This window comes from Anabrus simplex, chromosome 1 (genome assembly GCF_040414725.1).
Source record: "Anabrus simplex isolate iqAnaSimp1 chromosome 1, ASM4041472v1, whole genome shotgun sequence".
NCBI classification, from domain to species: Eukaryota; Metazoa; Arthropoda; class Insecta; order Orthoptera; family Tettigoniidae; genus Anabrus; species Anabrus simplex.
The window spans coordinates 1,770,695,111-1,770,709,880 of record NC_090265.1 but is presented as its reverse complement, the minus strand read 5'-3'; the positions used below and the strand labels follow the sequence as shown (position 1 = coordinate 1,770,709,880).

General features: G+C 36.8%; 1 protein-coding gene across 1 annotated transcript in view; it reads left to right on the top strand.

Moving 5' to 3' along the window:
* Arp5 (Actin-related protein 5) overlaps window positions 1-14,770 on the top strand; it is a 95,702-nt gene that overhangs the window by 59,488 nt on the left and 21,444 nt on the right. Inside the window, exon 10 of the mRNA XM_067138608.2 lies at window positions 4,180-4,360. Within this exon, the coding sequence (XP_066994709.2) occupies window positions 4,180-4,360 (181 nt within the window). The remainder of the gene's footprint in view (window positions 1-4,179; window positions 4,361-14,770) is intronic.

The following is a 14,770-nucleotide window of genomic DNA, read 5'->3' as shown; positions in this document are numbered from 1 at the left end:
CACTGATTCTCTCTCTGAACTAGTGCAGTGGTATTTCCTACTGGCTGATAACAGCACGTTGGCCAGTATTTGGAATGCCTGGTTTCGCCTTAGGAAGGCTGCTACCTGACTAGTTGACATCTTTATTTCATAATGCATCCGGAGCTGCGTGATTGATGTTCAAAGAAGTGGGTTCATCAAATACGTGAAGATTTCTTTTTTCCACTTTGGACCCAAAAATAATGGGATGCGTAAATTATGCAAAGGTGTTAATGATGCGAGAAAATACGGTGTAAGGAAATTGGTACGCCTACGACATTGAACTCTGTTACATGCAAATCAAATGTATTTCACGAACAGGTGTCTGGCTCATAATCTTTCTCCTTTAGTCAAAAGCCGCACATTCACTTCCCACGACCTTCGTTACACTACTAAGCCACATCCCTCCAACATCTGTAGTTAAAATCTCACCACCAACAAATATGACTCTAATGTATCACATTTGTAACTCACCTGTGTTTTTATCAGAGAAAATGCATATGTTGACAACATTACTTTAATTTTGTGACATATTGCCCCCTTTACTCCCAGTCCGCTCAGCCGGAGAGCGGAAGTCCCAGACGTGGACCGTTTGCTGTCAGGCTTTGCTTACTTTAAAAAGGCTGGGAAGATACAAGGATTGATGACAATCACAAGAAGAACTTTTAAAACAACAGGTTTGACATTTATTTAAAACTAGCACTCAAAACACAAATTTAACAAACTTTTAACAAACAAATCTTGATGGATTTCTACGTAAAATTCTTCTCTGCAAGTTGCCTGAGATATAACATCATCGTTCTCCATGCAAATCGAAGCTTGAATTTAACTGAAATACATAATAAATGTTTATTAGCCTACATCTGGCTTGAATAAAGAAATTAAATTATGTTGGGAGAATCTCTTCTTAATAATGGTAGGATTATTTAAAATTTGTAAGAAAATTAAATATCAATGAGCTTTCCATGGCTCGACCATTTTACCTATGCCATCCTAGGCTATCCTAGACTATCTTCGACTTTCATGTGTTATTGTAATAACATCTACATTCACACAAAGAAACTTCATGTTTTCTGAAGAAATTAATTAATTGTGGCGTCATTAACTTCGCAAAAATATGTCAGAAGTATTAAAACAGAGTCGTCCTTCTCGTGGATAAATCTCATTAACATTATTACATCTCTCTAGCGTGAGTTCCCCTGAACTATGCTTCAAATATTTATTATAAAATTTTACTAAAGCATGCCTATCTAAGACTTATCATTGGGCCGATGACCTTCGATGTTAGGCCCCTTTAAACAACAAGCATCATCATCAAGATTTATCATCATTAAATTACATTCTCATAATTGTTATTTCGACGAAATTCCATCTAAATTTCACTGAATAAAACGTGATATTAATCAATTCACATTATCTGACGTCTCAAAAATGAAATTAACAACTTTTACAAATTCGGGTACCTTTGCCCTCACTTATGAAATATTACACAGTTATTTATTCGTGACTGGTACCTTAATGTTACTTTTATGTAAATTTTAAATAAAATTAACTAAAGGTTTAAATCAACACAAAATAAATCATCCTAAACAACGCTGACGATAACCTGGGCGCAACATGGTAAACACGTGGCCAGGTCAGAACCACATTTCAATAAATCACAGAACAAATGTAATTAATTACAACACACTCACAACACTCACACAAATGATACACGAATATTATTGACATATATTACAAGCGGATTCTAGAATTTGACTATTAAATTCTGGTTATTATTCCCTACTCATGAAATTTTAAAGATGGCGGTCTCGGTCAAATATCAACTCACGATCCTCACAGAAATGTGATAAAATATGGGCGATCACTTATTCAGAAATAACAAAGTTCTCACAACTTTGATCATTAGGATTATCATCGGTTCAATATTCAGAAGAATTGTCGACACGCACATAATACAGGTCAAACATTAACACCGTCGAACCTGCGGTTCATGAGTCACGATAATATTATTATTACTTTAAATCTTACACACATCATTTAACACGTGTTCCAACATTTGCAGAAGTCATGGTTCACCAAACACACACTTCCCAAATAAATGCAATAATTAATCCCTCGGGATTTCGCCGTATTCCAGACGCATATTCCACTTAATTGAGCACATTATCATACATTTCACAATAAGCACAAGTAACATTTAAACTCATGACCCTTAGTCTTTGGTTTGACCCGAGCTATAATTTTCATTATTATTATTATTATTATTATTATTATTATTATTATTATTATTATTATTATTATTATTATTATTATTATTATTATTATTATCGTTAGTGCTGGATATTACTTCCACAAAAATCTGAGTTCGACAATGAATCTGATGATACTATCTCGCATAAATCCAATGAAACACGAGATGAAATTTACATTGAAATTCAACATATTAAATATGCCGTAAATCTGTCCCACACGAGTTCAACATCTGAAAGTATCCTCTCAAAAACAATTATCTGTTATTGGTGAGGTCAGTGATTTTTAAATAGTATACTTAGCTGTTGGTTGGGACATTCAGAATTATAATAGAAGACACAAACAGTCTAACTACTCTAATAGAATCCAATAACTCATACACTCACAACGTAACAACACTACCATTACCCATGTAAAAGAAGAATGGAAATATCGTAAAAAAGTACTAATCTAATAGAAATACTACCACTAATGAATAAGTATTATTTCTACAAAGATGAACAGGAAAAACATTACAAAATGGTACTTAAATATCTGATGGAAGCGGATCTCCATCGATGTTCTGGATCTGCTCGCTCACATGTTGATGGTAATCTGCTCCAGTCGTTATCTCCCCATGTTAGATAATGTCTACATCTTAGTTCTTCATGTCGACAGCCAAGTCCAGATCAGTAATCTTGTAGGTTTCTCCTTCGGATGGCAGTTGAAACATCCTGGCGAAGATTATCGAACATGTTGCGGTCCTCTTCTCTCTTGATGAGGTGAAAGCTGAAACTAACACAAAATTTTAGTCTGTTTTTCCACACACAACCACATTGAAATTTTTGTAGAACAGTACGTAACTTAGTTCTCGAAAATCTGCCTTACTCGACGACTATCAGAATGTCAGAATATCAGAGTATCGTAGAATCAGAATGTCAGAGTATCAGAGTATCATAGAATCAGAGTATAAGAGTATCGTAGAATCAGAATGTCAGAATATCGTGGAATCAGAGTGTCATAGAAGCAGAGTATAAGAGTGTTAGAATATCGTAGAATCGAAGAATAAGAGGGAGTTTGTTCATAAAACACGGGTATTTAAGCATTTACCAGGTGGGTGTGTCACAATGTTGTCTCGTAATTGAACGTCGTACTTGCACCTGATAGGTTACTACAATTCTAGATATCACACTCTCCAGAATATTCCATACGCACTGCTAATTAGCCTGGCCTTGAAATTTCCCAAGTAGGTCACATGACACAGCTGACTGGTCGATTGAAAAATCAATACTGCTCCCCCGGCCTGTAAAAACTGGTTCTATGCATACGAACACGACTGTGTAAGACAACTTGAAATATATCACCCTTAATAAAGGAATGGCAGCCTCTTTTTTCTATACACAATAAAATGTTCATTGTGGGCCAAATTTGAAAGGGACAATACAAATAAATTGCATTTAATAAACATTAATACGTACAACATCAAGTTATGTATACAGTAAATGGATTACTTGCAAATGAGGTTTAATTAACTTGATTTTATGTTTTGCTGGGAACTACAGAAATTTATGTATAAAACAGAGTTACATGGAACTGTGTTACGTATAAACCAGTCTGAACAATACATACCATTTTGAAAACTATTAGAGGTTAAGTTTATTCAGGAATAATATTTTTGGGTGCATAATGTAGGGAAATGATACATCAATGATTGGTGCAGGATTAATCAGCTTATAAGTTTTGAATAATGAAATTAGGGCATTTATCCTTCTTTCCACAATTGAATAAGGTTTCATTAAATACTATTTATTATAATTCTCTTTCCTATTGGGATTTCAGTTATTTATTTATTTATTTATTTATTTATTTATTTATTTATTCATTCATTCATTCATTCATTCATTCATTCATTCATTCATTCATTCTCAGGCAAGATATTCTTGACCGACGCAATGCTAGACGGCAGCGAAGGCAAGACATGGCTCGGCGACGCACTGCTGCTGCTCAGGAGAGGATGAGACTTATTAGTCAACTTGCTCGGAAAGAGAAGAGAGATGATACTTTTGGCATGCGTGATGAAGATTGGGATGTTTATAAGGCTATTAACAAAGTATGTATGTTTTATGTTAGTTAAATTACTTTTCAGTATAATAGATTCTTTACAGAGCAATTTAACTTCATACTCTTATGCTCATTGTTCACTCCATACTTGTCCTCTCTGCTTTGCACCTCCATTAGGCTTTTTGGAAATGTGTAGCCAGCTTTAACATGTTGGTTAGGAATAGAGTAGACTCATCTTCTGCTTGAAACTCTGTTTGTTTGTAGTCTTCTGGTGCTGCAATTAGTATGCTCCATTCTTTAAAATTATTGATAAAAGAAAGTGATGTGTATATATTATATATGTAGGCATCTGACGTGTGTTTACCAGTGGCAGGAAGCGATATTGCTTGCTGTAAACAGAGTGATGTAATCTGTTGGTTTGGTGCAATCAATACAGTCGCAACACTAATAAATTGTCTTGAAATTAATAATGTCATTGGGTAATATGAATAAAAATGACACGCGCCTAGTGAGGCAGGTCTCAAAGGAGGCATAAGACTGAAGCCACTTGCCATGTATATGAATATAATTTGTTTCCCCACTAAAGAGATGGATCTCCTTTGCTTGAGATGATGTATCTTACCCACTGGCCCTGATATCTGTCAGGTGACACCACAGTCATATAAACTGTATAAATTAAGTATGGGGAGGATTTTAAACATCCCGTGATGTGACTCCATCTTTTACATTTCTTGTGATTTAGTTTAATTGAGAACAATGGTAGTGGAGGGAGAACTGGACACCATGTTGTGGGTTCGGATCCCACTGGTATCTGGTTGGCCATTTTTGTTCTGTACTTAACATCTCTTCAACACGCACTACAGTACGTAACACGACCTAATAGGTTGAAAGTCGATTTCAATTCATTTCCACTGCTTGTGTTCTACTTTTATCCCTCTCCTTCATCACCCAGGTTTCTGATCCATATGTGGAAACTGACACAAAATAAGTCTTGTAGATAATTCCTTTACATCTCTGTGGTACATCCCTATTCCATATCAGTCCTCCCACACACTTCAAGAATCCATTCGCACACCTTCCTCTTTCATTGATTTCCATACTGTTTCCTCCATTTTTTAAAAAATTTTTTTTTCATTTACACTTCCCAGGTATTTAAAGCTTTCAGCTCTTTTCGACTGTTCTCCTCCTAATATCATGCCTTTATATGCTCGATTCTTGTTTTGTGTCGTTACCAGCATTTCACTCTTTTGTGCTGAGAACTTCATTCCATAAGATGACACAACTTCCTCCCACACATTTAGCTGTTCCTGCACTTCACTCTCACTGTTTCCCCATATTAGTAGATCATCTGTAAACAACACTGCTTTCATTTTTCTCTCCCCAGTGGTCTGATATCACTAAAACTAAAATGTGTATTTAATTACAAACCGTATATTATTCATATTATGACAGCTTTTTTTCCTCCTGTCCGCCATCACTAGGTAAACGCAAGGACAAATTGTCCTCACCCTTGGGAGTATAAAATTCCTTGTCTTTCGGCAAGGTACACATTGGCCAAATATGCTAGTCCATTGGTACTAGCTTTTTATGCCAAAATTGTACCCAGCCTAACAGATGGCATCGAAATCTTATGGCCCAAATTATCCCTCCATGATCTTGCTACAGTGGAAAAAGTGAAAGCACGGTTTTTGAAAGCTGTTTTAGGCCTATCAGAATATACCCTTTCAAGACTCTCATATGTACTTACTAGAAAAACATTCTTCTTAGAAGATTTAAGGATAAGTCACGGTTTGCCTTCTGCTGTGAACTATGAAAAATTTATTAAAGACAGACAACAAAAAAGATCTGAAATATGGAGTGAATTTTATTCCACTGATGCTATGACGACCAATGATTGGAAGCAAGCTAACTTCAACCTCAGACATATTATGACAAGGTTTGCTACTCATGGGTTCCATTACAAGATATGTGCGAATAAACGATTTCTCGAACCCGGACAAACGTGTGTGAAAGATGTAACCTCCAATGCGACAGGTATAATGCTATGCTCTGTGTACTTAGAACAGAATCTTTGACGAAATTCTGTTCTTCCATGTAAATTTTTGCACATTGTGAACATTTTCTAATACAGTAGAGTCTTGTTAATCCGAACTAATTGAGACTGGAATCTGTTCGGATTACGAAATTTTCGGATTAACCGGAAAATATTTTCTAATAATAATGTTATTGTTTTTACGTCCCGCTAACTACTTTTACTGTTTCTGGAGACGCCTAAGTGCCGGGATTTTCTCCCGCAGGAGTTCTTTTACGTGCCAGTAAATCTACCGACACAGGGCTGACGTATTTGAACACCTTCAAATACCACTGGACTGAGCCAGGATCAAACCTGCCAAGTTGGGGTCAGCAGGCCAGCTCCTCAACCGTCTGAGGAAAATAGTTTCTACAATACAGTACAGTACATACTGTAATTTGAAATGTCCATTCCTTAGCAGTTACATTAATAAAATACTGTATAAAATTACAGTAGGGTAGTTACCAACCCGTAGAGGAGAAAACGACTAAAACTGTCTCCTAAAACTGCTAAAATACGGTAACGGATTGCACTTTTGCATTGTGCCCAGGATGCGATGTGATGTTTATTTAATAGTTCTGCCGCTCTCTCAGCGGTAGCTGTTTAACACTGCATCTTCGAGTGGTACGTATAAGTTAGGAAATTTGTTTGGAAGGGTAATAGGGAGGTACATTCAGGGAAACGAGGTGGTCTAGGGAGCGGTGACAAGGGAACAAGGAACTGGAAATCAAGTAGGGATGACATAAATTTGTTAGTGTTGAACTGTAGAAGTATTGTAAAGAAAGGAATAGAATTGAGTAATTTAATAGATATATATTTACCAGATATTGTAATAGGAGTTGAATCATGGCTGAGAAATGATATAATGAATGCAGAAATTTTCTCACGGAACTGGAGTGTGTATCGTAGAGATAGGATAGGAATGGTGGGAGGGGGAGTATTCATTCTGGTGAAAGAAGAATTTATAAGCTACGAAAAAGTTAAAGATGAGACACATGAAATTCTAGGTGTAAGGCTCATTTATAAAGATAATAGGCAGTGTACAGACTGGGAAAGGGTAGCACTGACATGGATTCAGAATTATTTGATAAGATAATCAGCTATGTAGGAAACGACATGGAAAGAAATGTGATTGTAGCGGGTGATCTGAATTTACCAGATGTCAATTGGGAAGGAAATGCGAATGACAGGAAGCATGACCAACAAATGGCAAATAAGTTAATATGGGAAGGACAGCTGATTCAGAAAGTGATGGAACCGACCAGAGGGAAAAATATCCTGGATGTGGTGGTGATAAAACCAGATGAGCTCTTCAGAGAAACTGAAGTAATAGATGGTATTAGTGATCATGAAGCAGTTTTTGTGGTAGTTAAAAATAAATGTGATAGAAAGGAAGGTCTTAAAAGTAGGACTATTAGGCAGTACCATATTGCTGATAAAGCAGGCATGAGGCAGTTTCTAAAAAGTAACTATGATTGGTGGAAAATGGTAAATAAAAATGTAAGCAGACTCTCGGATGGGTTTAAAGAAATTGTTGAGGAATGCGAAGACAGGTTTGTACGTTTAAGGGAGGTAAGGAATGGTAAAGACCCACCTTATTATAATAGAGAAATAAAGAGACTAAGAAGGAGGTGCAGACTGGAAAGAAATAGAGGTAGAAATGGCTGTGGAAGTAAGGAGAAATTGAAGGACCTTACTAGAAAATTGAATCTAGCAAAGAAGGCAGCTAAGGATAACATGATGGCAAGCATAATTGGCAGTCATACAAATTTTAGTGTAAAATGGAAGGGTATGTATAGGTATTTTAAGGCAGAAACAGGTTCCAAGAAAGACATTCCAGGAATAATTAATGAACAAGGGGAGTGTGTATGTGAGGATCTTCAAAAGGCAGAAGTATTCAGTCAGCAGTATGTAAAGATTGTTGGTTACAAGGATAATGTCCAGATAGAGGGGTGACTAATACTAAAGAAGTATTAAAATTTACCTATGACAGCAATGACGTTTACAGTAAGATACAAATGTTGAAAACTAGAAAAGCACCTGGAATTGATAAGGTTTTGGGTGATATACTAAAGACAATGGGTTGGGATATAGTACCATATCTGAAGTACTTATTTGATTATTGTTTGACATGAAGGAGCTATATGAGATGAACGGAGAGTTGCTATAATAGCCCCTGTGTATAAAGGAAAGGGTGATAGACATAAAGCTGAAAATTACAGGCCAGTAAGTTTGACATGCATTTTATGTAAGCTTTGGGAAGGCATTCTTTCTGATTATATTAGACATGTTTGTGAAATTAATAACTGGTTCGATAGAAGGCAGTTCGGTTTTAGGAAAGGTTATTCCACTGAAGGTCAACTTGTTGGATTCCAGCAAGATATAGCAGATATCTTGGATTCAGTAGGTCAAATGGACTGTATCGCGACTGACCTGTCTAAAGCATTTGATAGGATGGATCATGGGAGACTACTGGCAAAAATGAGTGCAATTGGACTAGACAAAAGAGTGACTGAATGGGATGCTATATTTCTAGAAAATAGATCTCAGAGAATTAGAGTAGGTGAAGCTTTATCTAACCCTGTAATAATTAAGAGGGGAATTCCTCAAGGCGGTATTATTGGACCTTTATGTTTTTTTATATATATAAATGGTATGAGTAAAGGAGTGGAATCAGAGGTAAGGCTTTTTGCGGATGATGTTCTTCTGTATAGAGTAATAAATAAGTTACAGGATTGTGAGCAACTGCAACGTGACATCGAAAATGTTGTGAGATGGACAGCAGGCAATGGTATGATGATAAATGGGGTTAAAAGTCAGGTTGTGAGTTTCACAAGTAGGAAAAGTCCTCTCAGGTTAAATTACTGCGTTGATGGGATGAAATTTCCTTTTGGGGATCATTGTAGGTATCTAGGTGTTAATATCAGGGAAGATCTTCATTGGGGTAATCACATAAATGGGATTGTAAATAAAGGGTACAGATCTCTGCACATGGTTATGAGGATGTTTAGGGGTTGTAGTAAGGATGTAAAGGAGAGGGCATATAAGTCTTTGGTAAGACCCCAACTAGAGTATGGTTCCAATGTATGGGACCCTCACCAGGATTTCCTGATTAAAGAACTGGAAAAAATCCAAAGAAAAGCAGCTCGATTTGTTCTGGGTGATTTCCGACAAAAGAGTAGCGTTACAAAAATGTTGCAAAGTTTGGGCTGGGAAGAATTGAGAGAAAGAAGAAGAGCTGGTCGACTAAGTGGTATGTAAACGCTTACAATATAGTAACTAATTTCAATCCACCTATTCAATACAAATTGGTTTTATGTTGCTAGTTCATAGTATTACAACATGAATTTGCAGAGACATGTTTCGCTTTATTTACAAGCATCTTCAGCCTACACAATTGTCTCAAGGTTAAGACCTGTCGTATTTGGATTGTTTTTACAAAATATTTTGCTTCAGTATATGTCCATGTTTGGTAATAATATAGGAAATATGTACACATTAAAAGTATAACAATATGAATTACAATGTTGGATAGAAGTAACCCTTAACTCATTGGGCCCGAGCCACGGAACCGTTCCGTGCTATGGCTTGGTGGACTGAATGCCGGACCAAGGAACTGTTCCATTGTCTGACTATACTACGCAATTCTACTTTCCCTCAAGAGATGGCAGATTAGGTCGCATTTGCAATGTGTGCAGAATATCTTCGCCTTCAATGTTATATGTTCTTTGCTAACATATATCGATAGTGTGCTTGGTAATATTAAATTGAAGTGGGCTATCTTTCAACTTTGAGCTTCATATGTAAACAACATGGCTGCGAGCAAACGACTCAAAGTTACTGACATACAGTCACTTTTAGAAAGTGATGATGATCAAGAATGTAGCTTTTTCAGTGATATTAGTAGTAGTGTGAGTAGTGCTAATAACAGTTCTGATAAACAAAGTGACGTGGAAATCGAAGAGGAAGCGGAAACAGATGACCATGCTCAGCAGGCGGACTGGGTATGGACCCGTGATGGTAACAAAATAAAAAATATTCCCTGTTCCGCGGTTCGTGGTGTGAATGCCGTTGTATGGAGAAGGCTAGGCAATAATCCTTCAGTTTTACAAGTAGTTTCCGAGTTTCTTGGTGACGAATTCTATTATATGGTAACTGTAGAAACTAATGACTATGCTAAACGTTTGTTGAGTGATCCAAACCGAAAGACACTACAGTCTGACTTGGCATGGCGAGAATGTACTGTGGATGATCCTACATTGCCTTGTACATTCTTATGGGCCAAATGAGAAAGTCGAAAATAGTCATACTGGAGTAAAAGGAAGGTGATTGAAACTCCTATATATAGCACCATAATGAGCTACGAACGGTTTATGCTGATAAGCAGGTTTCTTCATTTTTCTGATGACAGTTTCACTGTTGTAACTGATAAGCTCCGAAAGATAAGGCCTGTCATAAATTATTTAGAAACCGAATTCATGTGAATTTACATCATGGGACGTGACGTAGCTGTTGATGAGAGCCTTATCAAGTTCCGTGGTCGTCTGAGTTATGTTCAGTTCAACCCTTCCAAACGGGCGAGGTATGGGATAAAAGTGTACAAACTTTGCGAGAGTGGGACAGGCTACTGCTATGCATTTAGGATTTATACAGGGGATGACAGGGCCCTGAGCCCTGATCTTCCAGTTAGTGAATCTATTGTATTGGACTTAGTACAGCCCATTATGAACGCAGGTCATGTAGTGTATTTGGATAACTGGTACTCATCACCCCAGCTGTTTCATAAGCTACTAGAAGTAAGTTTACATGCTGTTGGCACTGTTAGGATAAACAGAAAGAACATGCCATCAGATTTCAAGACAGTTCAACTACAAACAGGGGAGGCAGTAGCTCAGAGTTGTAGGAACATACTGGCAGTGAAATGGAAGGACCGTAGGGATGTATGTGTGCTATCTACAATGCATACCGACATTTCTATGCAACAGACCAGGAAGAGGAGGAAACATAGGGATGGAGGTGAGCAGATGATTCAGAAGCCTCTTCCAATCATAGACTACAACAAGGGAATGCCTGGAGTGGACAGGCAAGATCAACTACTTGCTAGCTTTCCTGTAATGCGTCGTACAGTAAAGGGTTACAGGAAACTATTCTTCTATATTTTGGACATGACCTTATTCAACTCATATATTGTGTACCAAAATATTGTTGTGAAAAAGATGCACTACACTGATTTTAGAGTAGATGTAGCTGAAGGAATTATCAGCAGTATCAGTCTTCCAGAGCGGAGAATTTCAGGAAGACCCTCACTGGCTGATGACCCCGTTAGATTGCAATCCAGGAACTGGGCTCATTTCCCTATTCCTATTCCACCCACTGCAACAAAGCAGTTCCCCTCCAGAGCCTGTAAAGTTTGCACAAAACACAAGAAGAGAGCTGAAGTTAGGTGGTTGTGCCAAAAATGCCAGGTTCCACTACATTTGGAGGCGTGTTTTCAGGCTTAACACACACTTTTGAAGTACTGATTAAAATGTTAGGTGTGATATAGGGTTTATTAACTCATAATATGTTGTATTCTTGTATAATTAACTCCTTAATGCTCTCGTAAATAATAAATTTCTCACCGAGTGAAGCATCACTGTATTTCCATCAAAATAATCCCAGTCCCAATGCACTTTCAAACAAAAATATATGCAGGACTCAATGGGTTAAATTCTAAAATACATTGACGTCCAAAATATAGTAACTACAATTTAAAATTTCTTTCTATTTTCAACCAAAAAAGAAACTTTACAAAGTGCACTTAAGTACATCCTACTTTACATCCCCTTTAGACTGGAGTTCCATTCAACAATATACCATTGAAAAACTTTCCAACATCTTAGATAGAAAGCAAAAAACCCTGGAAAACAAATTAAAACATCTAATAGAAGATCAAAAAAGTCAACAGCATACGTAAATAAAGAAAAAACCCGAACCCTTTAATAAAAAACACCTCCGCGACAATTAATTTATCAGACACCAATTTTTTCTGAAAATGAAATGAACATACTTAATAAAGGAACTAAATTCAATTGGCCTAACCCACAAAAAATGGAAGAATTAACTACCACATTAGCGGAATCAGAAGTAAATATAGGAAAATTGCCGGCAGAAATACAAAATGACATTAAATATGAAATAAAAAAGAAACTCCCAAGTTTAATAAAAGAAATGAAAACCAATCCTGACCAAGCCCTCCTAAACCAAATAAAAGAATTAAAAACAAAAATAAAGGATAACAACGTTATTGTAACTAAGGCGGATAAAGGCGAAACAATAGTCCTAATAAATAAAAGTGACTATATTAATAAAACTGAAGAATTCTTCTCTAATGAATCTTATGCAATAGTAAATAAAGACCCGATCTCTAAAATTCAACGGAATCTAAAAACAATCCTTAAAATTCAACTTGTTTATTTAATGAACAAGAACAACAAAAAATGGTCAATATGAATCCAACATTGCCTAAGGCAAAGGCACTACCTAAGGTACACAAAAACAACACACCCATTCGACCAATCATAAATAGCAGAAATAGCCCAACATATAAAATATCAAAATTTATACGTCAGTTCCTCAAAAAGCATTACAAGTTTCAAAGTAAGTCTTCAATTAAAAATGTGATGACCGAGCTCGATAGCTGCAGTCACTTAAATGCGGCCAGTATCCAGTATTCGGGAGATAGTAGGTTCGAACCCCACTGTCGGCAGCCCTGAAAATGGTTTTCCGTGGTTTCCCATTTTCACACCAGGCAAATGCTGGGGCTGTACCTTAATTAAGGCCACGGCCGCTTCCTTCCCACTCCTAGCCCTTTCCTGTCCCATCGTCGCCGTAAGACCTATCTGTGTCGGTGCGACGTAAAACAACTAGCAAAAAAAAAGTGATGTTTAGGACATCACTGCATGTTTTCAATTATTGAACTATATAATTAATTGATAAGATGTATATATTTAATCACTGATAGGTCATTTTTAAATTAATATGTGTATATATATATATATATGGGGTTTTTATCATCCATTTCAATCATCATTTCATGTCTTTGTATCGCGGCTATAACATATTCTGAACGAACAAATTATTGGGTGAAGTATTTCAACATCATTCATATTTATAACTTGCAGTAAATTTTCCAATAGCCGTTGTGAGGTAACCAGAGTCAGCAGGCTAATTTCAGCCCAGTTCCAGGAAAAGTACGTCGTCTAGGTTACGAGAGACCTTACCCTCTCCACCTCATGAAGAGACAGTTGATACATTATAAACGCCCACTTTTCGTACTGCGCTTCCTGGCGCTTTATTTCAGCGGGAAAGTTCAGCCTATGTGAATGAACGTAATGAAGCAACGTGATGGATTCACATCAATACATAGGAGAAGGGATGAGACCTCGAATCTGACTGGACCATGTGATATGGCTGATGGAAGGAGACTTTTGAACCGATATATACCCGGCGACAAGAGCTGGTGGAGAGGAGATTCTCATTCTGATTCACATTCTTATTCTGATTCTCACTCTTGGAAGACACTCTTACTACGATTCTACGTCTGCACATCGGAGAAGATTTAACTTAGTTCACTTCGCATCTGAGTATATACTACTCAAAAGTTACTCTCATTGGGACTTGTTATCTCAATGACGAAAGGTAGTCAACGGGAGACCGGTTTTGACTAGTAAAGGGGAGGAGAGCTTTTATTATGAGTTTAGCTATGCTACTGTTCCGTAATACGGAAGAATACAAGTGTGTTCTCTCCATGAACATAACCCATGGTGGTTTTGCATTTAAAATTAGGACTCATTACGACTTTATGTAAGGAGTACAGTAGGAAGTGTTAAAGACAGGAAATATAGAAGTAGGACTGGAATCCAACAACAGATGAGGCAGTCAGTATGAGAGATCCACACATCAGCTTCAAGACAACAGAGTCTACATATGGTGTGCTTTTGCTTCGTTAATACGCCGTTACGTCACGTTTTTCATCCTAATAAATAGCTGTTTTAATTTGTATGTTCTGAAATTATTATTAATGATCCTTAAATTCCAAGTTAGTGTACTTAATGGTTTGTGTTCCGTTCACCTCACCCCTGGGAGTTTTTTGAGTCTCATTACATATTATTACTATTATTATTATTAATTATCAATTTTTGTTTTCAAGCCATAAGCTTGAAGACTGGCGCCCATGGGATATTGTTTATGGAGAAACAATGAGATATCATTTATGTATTTTAGTATTAAAGTGACTCGCCACGTTATATTTTGTCAAACATTTGTGGGCCGAGTGGGTACATCACAAAAATTCTATTGAATTCTGTGAAAGATTAAAAAACTTCAACTTACAACCCCACCACAGGA